At 43.0% G+C, this 14,282-nt stretch overlaps 1 protein-coding gene across 2 annotated transcripts in view; it reads right to left on the reverse strand.

Annotated features, from left to right (window-relative positions):
* Nucleotides 1-14,282, reverse strand: part of LOC115655999 (arylsulfatase D-like) — a 37,996-nt gene that overhangs the window by 13,945 nt on the left and 9,769 nt on the right. For both annotated transcript variants that reach the window (XM_030572161.1, XM_030572171.1), the window contains exons 3-4: nucleotides 13,326-13,447; nucleotides 6,834-6,956 (exon numbers count right to left, since the gene is read on the reverse strand). In XM_030572161.1, the coding sequence (XP_030428021.1) occupies nucleotides 6,834-6,956; nucleotides 13,326-13,447 (245 nt within the window). The remainder of the gene's footprint in view (nucleotides 1-6,833; nucleotides 6,957-13,325; nucleotides 13,448-14,282) is intronic.

Raw genomic sequence — 14,282 nt, forward strand, 5'->3', positions numbered from 1 at the left:
CTAGTAAAAGGGCACATAGAAGCCCTCCCCACCTCAGCTGGAATAGAAGGCCCTAAATTCAGCAAAAACTGTATCGTACCTCCATCCAAGCAGGCCTCCCCATGATACAGCCCATTTTCTCAGGACTAGATCATTTATCTAGCACACAGCCTAAAGAGCAAATAGAGCTCTCAATGTTCTTAAAAATGAAGTTTGCAACTATGTTAATACTAAATTTGGTTCCTCCATTACCTCACTTTTTAATTTAAAAAAAATGTGGGTTACATACTTCGATATGTATTAAGCCCAGAACATTCTGAAAGGTTCATGAGTCTCAAAAACTTTAGATCCATCAAAATTCACCTTGCAATCAAGTGAGACAAAATGCAAAGAATCTTCCGTCAGTGTCAAGAAGCAGACAACTACCCAAAGAAGGATAATTTTAATTTACTGACAGAGCCAACGGCCAAAATGAAAGTGGTCACTGAGTTTGCATTGGGAGCTGTTAAGATGCCACTTTTTTCTTGCTGAGAAAATATCTGAGTTCAAAATAACCTTTACAGAGGGAAAAAAATGAAGGTAATGGTTAGCAAGTATGGAACAGTCCAGTGAAAGGGTGAAATTCACCTAAATCAATCAGCACAAAAATATTCTGATGAAAAATCAAAATATCCTCTTTTTTCATGATGATTCATCAATAAGCAAATTCAAGTGATTTCATGTCCTAGGATTTTTTGGCATCTCTACTTGTGTGTCTATATACTGGTATTTTATTGTTTGCTTTTATTCTGTGATCTGTAAATAAATAAATAAATTCCTGGATTAGTCTTCAGACAAAAGCACCTGCTCTTCTCACCTATCATTAGGGGTTACAAAGGCAAACAGTACCAATTACTTGACTTCTATGCTATAGCATCAAACACTTAAATAGTACTTCACATTTTTAAATGCTACTTAATAATCCAGAGACAGAACAAGCTATTTCTGAACACGGCTTGGCTCACCTATCTATGAGCGGGGAACATATTATATTAGCCAGTTACGTACTACCTACTTGCTGTTAATTTCTATATCCCTTTTCCCCTCCAAAGCCAAACGAAATGTTTAAAGTCCTTCCTTTGTTGGATGTGTGTGTGTGTCTATCTCTCTCTATATGTATATCAAAGGAAGCACTGAGAGAGTTCTGTTAAGCTTTGAAAAAGCTCCTGGACCTAGTACAATGCTCAGTTGTTCTAACCATTGTAACCACGCCACTTCTTGTGACATTTTTTACTTCTCCTATTTTATGCTCCATTGGGTACACATGATTAAATGTCCAATAGTATTATTTGCTCTTTGGGGTGGGGACTGTCTTTTCATTATGTGTGGGTAAAGCACCTACCACATTAGGGGCACAAGCCCCAATTGGGAGTCTCTAGGTCTTACCACACTACAAATGTTAAATAGTACTAGTTTGTTACAGTATAGGATGAGTTTAAAGTTATCATAAATAGCAGAGAGGCAGTGTTTCCTAATGGATGGAGCACTGGATGGTGACTCAGGAAATCTAGGTACTCATAGACTTTAGGGTCAGAAGGGACCAATATGATCATCTAGTCTGACCCCCTGCACAAAGCAGGCCACAGAATCCTACCCATCCACTTCGATAACAAACCCCTAACCTATGTCTGAGTTAATGAAGTCTTCAAATTGTGGTTTGAAGACCTCAAGCTGTAGAGAATCCACCAGCAAGTGACCCATGCCCCACGCTGCAGAGGAAGGTGAAAAACCTCCAGGGCCTCTGCCAATCTGCCCTGGAGGAAAATTTCTTCCCGACCCTAAATATAGTGATCAGTTAAACCCTGAGCATGTGGGCAAGACTCACCAGCCAGCACTCAGGAAAGAATTCTCTGCAGTAACTCAGATCCCATCCCATCTAACATCCCATCACAGACCACTGGGCATACTTACCTGCTGATAATCAAAGATCAATTGCCAAAATTAAGCTATCCCATCATACCATCCCTTCCATAAACTTATCAAGCTTAGTCTTAAAGCCAGATATGTCTTTTGCCCCCACTACTCCCCTTGGAAGGCTGTTCCAGAACTTCACTCCTCTATTGGTTAGAAACTGTCGTCTGATTTCAAGTCTAAACTTCCTAGTGTCCAGTTTATACCCATTTGTTCTTGTGTCTACATTGGTACTAAGCTTAAATAATTCCTCTCCCTCACTAATATTAATCCCTCTGATATATTTATAAAGAGCAAGCATATCTCCCCTCAACCTTCTTTTGGTTAGGCTAAACAAGCCAAGCTCTTTGAGTCTCCTTTCATAAGACAGGTTTTCCATTCCTCTGATCATCCTAGTAGCCCATCTCTGAACCTGTTCCAGTTTGAATTCATCCTTCTTAAACATGTGAGACCTCCTCTGGAATACTGTGTGCAGTTCTGGTCTCCCCAGTGCCTTATATAACGGTATTAACACCTCCTTATCTTTGCTGGAAATACCTCGCCTGATGCATCCTAAAACTGCATTAGCTTTTTTAACGGCCATATCACATTGGCAGCTCATAGTCATCCTGTGATCAACCAATATTCCAAGGTCCTTCTCCTCCTCTGTTGCTTCCAATTTATAACTAAAATTCTTGTTATTAATCCCTAAATGCATGACCTTGCACTTTTCACTATTAAATTTCATCCTATTACTATTACTCCAGTTTACAAGGTCATCCAGATCTTCCTGTATGATATCCCAGTCCTTCTCTGTGTTAGCAATACCTCCCAGCTTTGTGTCATCCGCAAACTTTATTAGCACATTCCCGCTTTTTGTGCCAAGGTCAGTAATAAAAAGGTTAAATAAGATTGGTCCCAAAACGGATCCCTGAGGAACTCCACTAGTAACCTCCTTCCAGCCTGACAGTTCACCCTTCAGTACGACCCATTGGAGTCTCCCCTTTAACCAATTCCTTATCCACCTTTCAATTTTCATACTGATCCCCATCTTTTCCAATTTAACTAATAATTCCCCATGTGGAACCGTGTCAAATGCCTTACTGAAATCGAGGTAAATTAGATCTACTGCATTTCCTTTGTCTAAATAATCTGTCACCTTCTCAAAGAAGGAGATCAGGTTGGTTTGGCACAATCTACCTTTAGTAAAACCATGTTATAATTTGTCCCAACTACCATTGACCTCAATGTCCTTAACTACTTTCTCCTTCAAAATTTTTTCCAAGACCTTACATACTACAGATGTCAAACTAACAGGCCTATAGTTACTCGGATCACTTTTTTCCCCTTTCTTAAAGATAGGAACTATGTTAGCAATTTTCCAGTCGTACGGTACAACTCCTGAGTTTACCGATTCATTAAAAATTCTTGCTAATGGGCTTGCAATTTCATGTGCCAGTTCCTTTAATATTCTTGGATGAAGATTATCTGGGCCCTCCGATTTTGTCCCATTAAACTGTTCAAGTTTGGCTTCTACCTCAGATGTGGTAATATCCACCTCCATATCCTCATTCCTGTTTGTCATCCTTCCATTATCCCTAAGCTCCTCATTAGCCTTATTAAAGACTGAGACAAAGTATTTATTTAGATATTGGGCCATGCCTAGATTATCCTTAACCTCCATTCCATCCTCAGTGTTTAGCGGTCCCACTTCTTCTTTCTTTGTTTTCTTATTTATATGGCTATAGAACCTTTTACTATTGGTTTTAATTCCCTTTGCAAGGTCCAACTCTACATGGCTTTTAGCCTTTCTCACTTTATCCCTACATGTTCTGACCTCACTAAGGTAGCTTTCCTTGCTGATTCTGCCCATCTTCTACTCCTTGTAGGCTTTCTGCTTTTTCTTAATCACCTCTCTGAGATGCTTGCTCATCCAGCTTGGTCTACAACTCCTGCCTATCTTTTTTTCCCCTTTCTTGGGATGCAGGCTTCTGATAGTTTCTGCAGCTTTGACTTAAAGTAATTCCAGGCCTCCTCCGCATTTAAATCCACAATTTCTTCAGTCCAATCCACTTCCCTAACTAATTCTCTTAATTATTTAAAGTTAGCCCTTTTGAAGTAAAAAACCCTAGTCCCAGATCTATTTTTGTTTATCCTTCATCTAGTTTGAACTGAATTAGCTCATGATCACTTGAACCAAGGTTGTCCCTACAACCATTTCTTCTATGAGGTCCTCATTACTCACCAAAACCAAATCTAAAATGGCATCCCCTCTTGTTGGTTCTTCAACTACTTGGTGAAGAAATCCGTCAGCTATCACATTCAGAAAAATCTGAGCCCTATTATTCTTACTAGCACTTGTCCTCCAGTCTATATCTGGGAAGTTAAAGTCTCCCATGATCACACAATTCCCATTAGTGTTTACTTCATTAAAAACATTAAAGAGGTCTCTATCCATATCCAAATCAGATCCCGGCGGTCTGTAGCACACCGCAAGCACTATCTCAGGGGAGGCTCTAGCAGCTTTCTTTCCCAGTGTGATTTTTGCCCAGACAGACTCTGTCTTATCCAGTCCATCACTTCTTATTTCTTTACAGTTAACCTCATCATTGATATACAATGCTACTCCACCACCTTTGCCTTTATTTCTGTCTTTCCTAAACAGCACATAGCCTTCAATACCTGTACTCCAGTCATGATTACTATTCCACCATGTTTCTATTATCCCTATAATATCCGGTTTCACTTCCTGCACCAGTAGCTCTAGTTCCTCCATTTTGTTACCTAGGCTCCTCGCATTAGTGTACAGACATCTTAATTTTTGCCATTTGGCTTCACTGACATTCTTTACCCTGTTAGGCACAGACATTCTATCACCAGCATCACCTGTTAGACTGGTATCTACACTACCCTTCCTCCTTATGTCAATTCTTCTGTCCATGGCTGTATCCCCTCTTACTTTGTTTTCTTCCCTCTCAAGGTTAAATTCCGGTGTGGAGATCACCTGGACATCTCCCAACCATCTCCCCCAAATTCCTAGTTTAAAGCTCTCTTAATCAGTTGGGCGAGCCTCCATCCTAGAAGTCTATTTCCCTCCTTACTCAGGTGAAGTCCATCCCGAGAGAACAGTCTTCTGTCCATAAATGCTTCCCAGTGGCTGTACATCCCAAAGCCTCCTTATAGCACCACTGCCTGAGCCATCTGTTGATCGCCATAATCTTTTCACACCTTTGTTGCCCTTCTCTAGGAACCGGAAGAATCCCACTGAAGATCACCTAACCCTCAATTTCCTTAAGGGTCTTCCCCAGTCTGGCATAGTCTCCCTTGATACGTTCCAGCGAGAATCTAGCCGTATCATTCATTCCCACATGAAGGACAATCAACCGATTCTTTCCCGCTACATTAGGATCCTTTTCAGCCTCAGGTCCACATCCTGTATCTTAGCACCCGGCAGACAGCACACCCTTCTGTTCTCTGGATCAGCTCTAGTTACAGGCCTGTCTATTCTTCTCAGTAAGCAGTCCCCAATCATGTAGACCTGTCTTTTCCTGGTGACAGTGTGATTCTCTGGTCTATCCCCTGAACCCAGTGGCTGCAAGTCCTCTCAATTCCTATTCACCCTTACAATCCTCCTGGGGCTCATATTTGGTGTTGCCTCCATTGACTCCTCCACTCTTCCTGTAGTACTAGCAGCTCTTCTCTTTTTCCTTGCCCTCTCTCCTTCAGCGGCCACCTGCTGTGCCCCTTCTTCATTTTCCAACTCTGCAAACCTGCTCTTGAGTTCTATTTCTCCTTCACTGGCCCGTCTTTTCCTCTGCCTGGTTCTCTTAGTCACATGCTTCCACCGTCCACTTTCCTCACCCAGCAGTCTCTCCTCAGAATTCTTTGGTCCTGCTTCCATCTGCAAGTCTGAGCTTATCCCTTCAGCCTCCTCGTGTCTTTGCTCCATCATCTGCTCAAACCCCCTTCTAAACTCGACCAGAGTTTCCACCTGCATCTCCGGTCCTCTGATCTTTTCTTCCATCAGCTCTATCAGGCGGCACTTCATGCAGACAAAACTTTTTTCCGGTACCCCCTCCAGGATTATGTACATGCCGCAGCTTCCACATCCAGTCATCCTCATTGTGTCTTTCACTGCTGCCTCTGTATCGGTCATAGCCTTCCCACCTAAAACCTGGTAGTCCAAGAAACACAAAACAAAACAAACCCCCAACAGGCACCAGAACACTGGCAGACCACCACCCACTCCCTTAACTAGCCTGTCAGTTCCTCTGCCTAGGTCTCTTAGTCTCCCTCACAACCTCCCCCTGTAAACTCCCTCTGAAACTCCCCTGTTTGCTGGCTGTCTATGCCACTGCCTGACTGGCTGGCTGCTTTTATAGGACCCCTAAGCAGGTAAGCCCCGCCCCTAAACAGAGCTCAGCTTCTCTCCCAGCACACTGCCCCTAGCAGTCTCCACACATACAAACTACACAATACAATACACCAAATACAAAAACCTGCTCCTCCAAGAGAACTTCCTCTGAAACTCCCCTGTTTACAGCTCTGTTTGCTGTTCTATTCCTGTCTCTGCCACAGGCCTGCTGGGTGACCGTGGGCAAGTCCTGTGCCTCAGTTTCTCCATTTGTCAAATGGAGATAATAATACTGACCTACTTGGTAAAGCACTTTGAGATGTACTGATGAAAAGCACTACATAAGAGCTCGATGATCACGATAGTCCCTTCTGGCCTCAAAGTCTATAAGGTATTATTACTACTATTATTAATATAGACACCTGCATTTATTAGTTATTTTTTTCACCTGCTCGGAGCTACACATGTGTGACTGACAGACAGCTGAGAGAAAATAAAAACCCAAAGAGTCTCCCAAACATTTGGGTAATCATTCCTGTGCCAACTCATGATAAAACATATTCCTACATACCTATAAGTCCCGTGGTGTAACCCTGCTGACGCAGCACCTTGGCAAAAGTGGTTTCATTTACAGGAAGTCCTCCTGACCCAGCATTCCACAGCAGGGCACGATACCTATTACTGGAAGCCATGCCTGCAGTACATAACAAAATACATCTAGTTATTTTGTGCTTGATTTTTCATTGTTTTCATTTTTATGCCACACTCCTGCCAAGATTTAAGCTGGGTTAGGTAATATCTTTTACTGGACCAACTTCTGTTGGTGAGTGAGACAGAAGAGCTCTGTGTTAGCTCAAAAGTTAGTTTCTCTCACCAATGGAAGTTGGTCCAATGAAAGATATTACTTCATTCACCTTGTCTCTCTAATGTACTAGAACCAACACAGCTATAACTACACTGCATAGAAGATTTATGCATGTACTTAACTTTGAAACTAGTGGAACTATTCATGGAGCATAAAGTACAGCCACATAAGTCTTGCAGGATCAAGGCCATAAGAATAAAAAGTAGAAGTCCCAAATTGTTTATATACTAAGGGACGTATTTGCATCACACTCATTATTGCGGTATCCAAGCACTTCAGTGAGTCAAGAACAAAGCAAGACAATATTTTACAATAAACAAATAATATTTGGCACTGGTTTTTTTTTGCATTAGAGAGGAGGGATGGCCCATGCTTTAGGGCATTAACCTGGGAATTGGGAAGCCTGGTTTCTATTCCCTGCTCTGTCACAGACAGCTGTATTGAGCCCAGGGTAGTGCCACGTGACTTGCAGAATTCCTAAGATTGTACTTATAGCTAAGAAAAGGGGGGGAAGAAGTGATCTGGGGAAATAACAAACCAGTTAGTTTGTCCTCAGTAGTATATAAGTCTTTATAACAAATTGTGAAGGACAGAATAATTAAATTAAACAAGGGAAATGGTAAAGGGGATATAACGCAACAAAGGTTTGCCAAAGATAGCTCATGTAAATCTAACCTGATTTTGAGAGAAAATAACTGATTTTTAGATAAGGGAAGTGCAGTAGATCTAATATACTTGGACTTCAGTAAACCATTTGACATGGTACCACCTGAGAAATTTTTAGTTAAATTAGGGAAGGGGGGGGATCAGTACAAGCATTGTAAGGTGGATGTGGAATTGTCTAAAAGGGGAGAAGGCATCAGGTTGTGCTGAAAGGTGAATTATTGGACCAGAGGGAGGTTACTAGTGGAGTTCCTCAAGGATCAGTCTTGGGACCAATCTTGTTCAATATTTTTATTAATGACCTTGGTACAAAAAAAGTAAAAGTGTGCTAATAATAATCATTTGCTGATGATACATAGTTGGGAGGCATCATCAATATGGAGGAGGATCGGAATGTTACCCAGGAACATCTGGATGACCTGGAAGACTGGAGTGATACAAATGGGATGAAATTCAACATAACACACTTCAGGTCTAATAATAAGAATTTCTGCTACAAGTTGAGGTCTCATCAGTAGGAAGTAACAGAGGAGGGGAGAGACCTGGGTGTGGGGTCAATCACAGGATGACTATGAGTCACCAACGTGATATGGCTGTGAAAAAGGCAAATGCAATCCTAGGATGTATCCGGCGAGGCATTTCCAGTAGAAATTGAGAAGTATTAATGCCATTGGACAAGACCTCATTTGTAATATGTGTGCAATTCTAGTCATCCATGTTCATGAAATATTATTTTAAACTGGAACAGGTGCAGATAAGAGCTAATTGAATGATCCGGGGAATGGAGAGCCTCTCTCATGAGAAGACACTTGGCTTGGCTTGTTTAGTCTAGCAAAAAGAAGGTCAAAAGGGAATATGATTGCTCTCTATACATAAAGGAGTAAATACCAGGGAAATTGAAGAGCTATTTAAGCTAAAGGACAATGTCGGCCCAAGAACAGTTAGATATAAACTCACCATGAACAAATTCAGTCTAGAAATTAGAAGAATGTTTCTAACCATCAGAGGGGTGAGGTTCTGGAACAGCCTCCCAATAGGCATTGCAGGGCAAACAACTTAACTAGTTTCAAGAGAGAGCTGGACAGATTTAGGAGTGCAATTGTCTGCCAGAATTACTTGTGATGGTAGGAGAATCTCAGCAATCCTGGGGCTGACATCTGGTTTATGTCTTATGTTCCTAAAGCTCATGTTTCAGGCTTTCAGCTGTCCACCTGCAGGGGTCAGGAAGGGAACCCCATACCCCAATGTATTGTGTTGGGAGGTTTTTTTGTTTGTTTTTTAATCTTCCTCTGAAGCATCAGGAATGGCCAAGCTGGAGACAGGACATTGGACAGAGTGGGTCAGGGCTCTGAGGTGGCACCAAGCATTCTCTCTCTCAGATGTGTGTGGCTGGCTGGTTCTTGCTCACATGTTAAGGGTCAAAATGATACTGTATGAGCAGTTGGGAAGGAAGTTTCTTCCATCAGATTGGCAGTGACCTTGGGGGGGGGGGGGGTTCACCTTCTTCTGCAGCATGTGGGTCACCTCCCAGAATTTTCTGGGTATATCTCACTCAGTCTTTTTCATATCACTGCAGGAGTCCCAGGCACTGGTGCACATCGTCCCTCTTCATTCTCTGCCTGTGACACATAATACTCTCCTGTGGGCTGTAATCCTTTGGCCTAATTTCAGTTGTTGGGTTTAGTGTGTGGGTGCTGGGTGGTGTTGGTGGCCTGTGATACATAGGAGCTCAGACTAGGTTATCCCTTCTGGCCTTAGTCTTGATTGCCTCAGTTCCCTTTTTGAAAAATGCGGATAATATTTCCCTACATTGAAGGTTGCAAGGCACTCAGTAATGCCTTGCCCTAATGAGGCCAGATAGATCTCCACCCAAGAATCTCAGAATTCATCACAAACGTCAATTAAGTCTCATGACACCTCTGTGAGGCAGATAAATATTATCCTCATTCTGCAGGAAGGAATGAAACCCAGTCCCTAGGCTTTAAACACAAAAGTATACTTATCTCCTCCATATCTTTGGCTTACACAAATTTAGGCAAGCTAAGACCAATGTCAAATCTGCATACCACACAGTTTATAAACTCTCACATATTTTGTGCTAGTGTTCACATTTGTATCAGTTTAAAAGGCACTTCTATAGTTCTGTAGTTAGAAGGCCTGCAAATGACACATGAGTTTATGATAAAGACACAACCACTCAAAACAGCACAGGGAAGTCAAGTTCTTCCTCAAGAGACTGCCAGGACTACAAAGAACAGTTAGCTGTCAACAATATCTTGAAAAGCTAAAAGTTAACATATTTGATCTCTTTATAGGGTCAAATCACAACTAGAGTCTATAAAATAGCTGTCAAGTATCAGAGGGGTAGCCGTGTTAGTCTGGATCTGTAAAAGCAGCAAAGAGTCCTGTGGCACCTTATAGACTAACAGACGTTTTGGAGCATGAGCTTTCGTGGGTGAATACCCACTTCGTCAGATGCATGTAGTGGAAATTTCCAGGGGCAGGTATATATATGCAGGCAAGCTAGAGATAATGAGGTAATTCAGTCATGGAGGATGAGGCCCTGTTCTAGCTGTTGAGGTGTGAAAACCAAGGGAGGAGAAACTGGTTTTGTAATTGGCAAGCCATTCACAGTCTTTGTTTAATCCTGAGCTGATGGTGTCAAATTTGCAGATGAACTGAAGCTCAGCAGTTTCTCTTTGAAGTCTGGTCCTGAAGTTTTTTTGCTGCAGGATGGCCACCTTAAGGTCTGCTATAGTGTGGCCAGGGAGGTTGAAGTGTTCTCCTACAGGTTTTTGTATATTGCCATTCCTAATATCTGATTTGTGTCCGTTTATCCTTTTCCGTAGCGACTGTCCAGTTTGGCCGATGTACATAGCAGAGGGGCATTGCTGTCATATGATGGCATATATTATATTGGTGGACGTGCAGGTGAATGAACCAGTGATGGTGTGGCTGATCTGGTTAGGTCCTGTGATGGTGTCGCTGGTGTAGATATGTGGGCAGAGTTGGCATCAAGGTTTGTTGCATGGATTGGTTCCTGAGCTAGAGTTCCTATGGTGCGGTGTGCAGTTACTGGTGAGAATGTGTTTCAGGTTGGCAGGTTGCCTGTGGGCGAGGACTGGCCTGCCACCCAAGGTCTGTGAAAGTGTGGGATCATTGTCCAGGATGGGTTGTAGGTCCCTGATGATGCATTGGAGAGGTCTTAGCTGGGGACTGTATGTGATGGCCAGTGGAGTCCCGCTGGTTTCTTTCTTGGGTTTGTCTTGCAGTAGGAGGCTTCTGGGTACATGTCTGGCTCTGTTGATCTGTTTCCTTATTTCCTCGTGCGGGTATTGTAGTTTTGAGAATGCTTGGTGGAGATTTTGTAGGTGTTGGTCTCTGTCTGAGGGGTTAGAGCAGATGCTGTTGCACCTCAGTGCTTGGCTGTAGACAATGGATTGTGTGATGTGCCCGGGATGGAAGCTGAAGGCATGAAGGTAGGCATAGCGGTCGGTAGGTTTCCGGTATAGGGTGGTGGTAATGTGACCATCACTTATTTGCACCGTGGTGTCTAGGAAGTGGACCTCCCATGTAGATTGGTCTAGGCTGAGGTTGATGGTGGGGTGGAAGCTGTTGAAATCGTGGTGGAATTTTTCCAGAGAATTCTTCCCATGGGTCCAGATGATGAAGATGTCATCAATGTAGCGTAGGTAGAGAAGGGGCGTGAGTGGACGAGAGCTGAGGAAGCGTTGTTCCAGGTCAGCCATAAAAATATTGGCATACTGTGGGGCCATGTGGGTGCCCATAGCTGTGCCACTGATCTGGAGATATATATTGTCATCAAATTTGAAATAGTTGTGTGTGAGGATAAAGGCACAGAGCTCAGCAGCCAGTTGTGCTGTGGCATCATCAGGGATACTGTTCTTGACAGCTTGTATTCCATCTGTGTGTGGGATGTTCGTGTAGAGAGCCTCTAATCCATGGTGGCTAGGATGATGTTTTCTGGAAGGTCACCAATGCATTGTAGCTTCCTCAGGAAATCAGTGGTGTCACGGAGATAGCTGGGAGTGCTGGTGGCATAGGGTCTGAGTAGAGAGTCCACCTATCCAGACAGTCTTTCAGTGAGAGTGCCAATGCCCAAGATGATGGGGCGTCCAGGATTTCCAGGTTTTTGGATCTTGGGTAGTAGATAGAATAACCATGGTCGGGGCTCTAAGGGTATGTTGATTTGTTCCGGTGTTAGTGTAGGGAGTGTCCTGAGTAGATATTGCAGTTTCTTAGTGTATTCCTCAGTGGGATCTGAGGGAAGTGGCTTGTAGAATTTGGTGTTGGAGAGTTGTCTGGCAGCCTCCTTTTGGTAGTCATACCTGTTCATGATGACAACAGCACCTCCTTTATCAGCCTCTTTGATGATAATGTCTGGGTGGTTTCTGAGGCTGTGGATGGCATTGCATTCTGCAAGACTTAGGTTATGAGGCAAGCGATGTTGTTTTTTCACAATTTCTGCCTGTGCACGTCGGTGGAAGCATTCAATGTAGAGGTCCAGACTGTCATTTCGACCCTCAGGAGGATCTTAAGGTGGCCATCCTGCAGCAAAAAAACTTCAGGACCAGACTTCAAAGAGAAACTGCTGAGCTTCAGTTCATCTGCAAATTTGACTCCATCAGCTCAGAATTAAACAAAGACTGTGAATGGCTTGCCAATTACAAAACCAGTTTCTCCTCCGTTGGTTTTCACACCTCACCTGCTAGAACAGGGCCTCATCCTCCCTGACTGAACTATCTCATTATCTCTAGCTTGCCTGCATATATATACCTGCCCCTGGAAATTTCCACTACATGCATCTGACGAAGTGGGTATTCACCCACGAAAGCTCATGCTCCAAAACGTCTGTTAGTCTATAAGGTGCCACAGGACTCTTTGCTGCTTTTATAAAATAGCTGATATTCTCATCTGATAACAACCCTTTGCTCCCTTGCAATGTTGACCTAAAATAAAATAATTTCTCTATTTTGGTATAATTTTGTGATCTTGCACTCTATTAAGACATTATTATGGTATGTCAATCACCCACTGAAAAAGATTTTAAATAAATGGGAAGGGTTTTCAAAACTGTCACAGCTTGACCATTGCTCATTAGAACCCACTGTATTCCCTTCGTCCATAGCTTTCAAGCTCAGCAGAACACTAAAACATGGACACAATATTCTCGGTAAAAGCTAAGGATGTGAAGAATCTCATTTTACATTGGCATCTTTTCAATCCTACTGTAATACACTTAAATGCGACTCTCACTTTTCTCATATAGTTATGCTGAAGGTTTGTAAAATGATGTCAACCCCCCACCCCCAAAAGTTCATTGTTTACCAAAAGTTACCATCGGAATCTTAAGATACCAGCAATAGAGTATTTTCTTCTGCTTAGGATAGAAAATTACTGCAGTATTTTCTATTTCACTATTTGGGCACTGTCTGGTAGATGTTGACTTGTTACTGATGACCAGAGCTCAGCTGTTTACATAGACAGCATTGTATCACTAAAAATGTGTCCAACCTGATCTGATGGGGTATCTGCCAGTCAGGAAAGCTGCTCTGCTTGGGGTACAAAGTGGAGCTGCAGCAATGTGCTGAGTAAGTTTTACCCCTTCCTTGGCCAGCCGGTCAATATTAGGGGTCCTACAAAGAACAAACAATAGAGTCATATGTTAACACAAGTAGGTAGCAAGTTGAAGGATACATGCATGAAACTTATTACAAGATTGAGAAACACTGGTTTTGATTTAACTGGGGTCGCCGCTTGTGTAGGGAAAGCCCCTGGCAGGCCAGGCCGGTTTGTTTACCTGCCCTGTCCGCAGGTCCAGCTAATCGCGGCTTCCACTGGCCACGGTTCACTGCTGCAAGCCAATGGGAGCTGCAATCGGCCGGACCTGCAGACAAGGCAGGTAAACAAACTGGACCAGCCCGCCAGGGGCTTTCCCTACACAAGCGGCGACCCCTGTTTGAGAAGCACTGATCAAAACTAACTCAGCTTTCAAATGATTTCCCTAGAAGTACTGCTCTTTTATGCTATATGTACTTTAAGAATGTGTTTGGTTCAGTGCTGAGGAGCCTTTCACCACTAGGGAACTAGGACCAAATTCATCCCTGAAGTAACTCCACTGATTTGAATGAGTTACCACAGGTATAAATCTGGCCATTGGTTTCAAATATAGCTTAATCTGCAAAACTGAAACTACTGCAATTATCTGTGTAAGTGGGATGATGAACATAGAAGGGATTTCCCATTCAAATGTTTTGACTACAGTAGAACCTCAGAGTTACGGACACCCCAGGAATGGAGGATGTCTGTAACTCTGAAATGTTCATAACTCTGAATGAAGTGCAGTTCGGCTCCAGTTCCAGCAGCTGACACGTCAAGCCAGGTTTCAGCAGCAGCTGAACCCCCTCCTCAGTGCCTGCAGCTTTGTTGCAGGGAGTGTCTTTCCCTGGGTCGGACTGCAACTTTTTCCCC

The sequence above is a fragment of the Gopherus evgoodei genome, chromosome 1 (genome assembly GCF_007399415.2).
Source record: "Gopherus evgoodei ecotype Sinaloan lineage chromosome 1, rGopEvg1_v1.p, whole genome shotgun sequence".
Classification (NCBI taxonomy): Eukaryota; Metazoa; Chordata; order Testudines; family Testudinidae; genus Gopherus; species Gopherus evgoodei.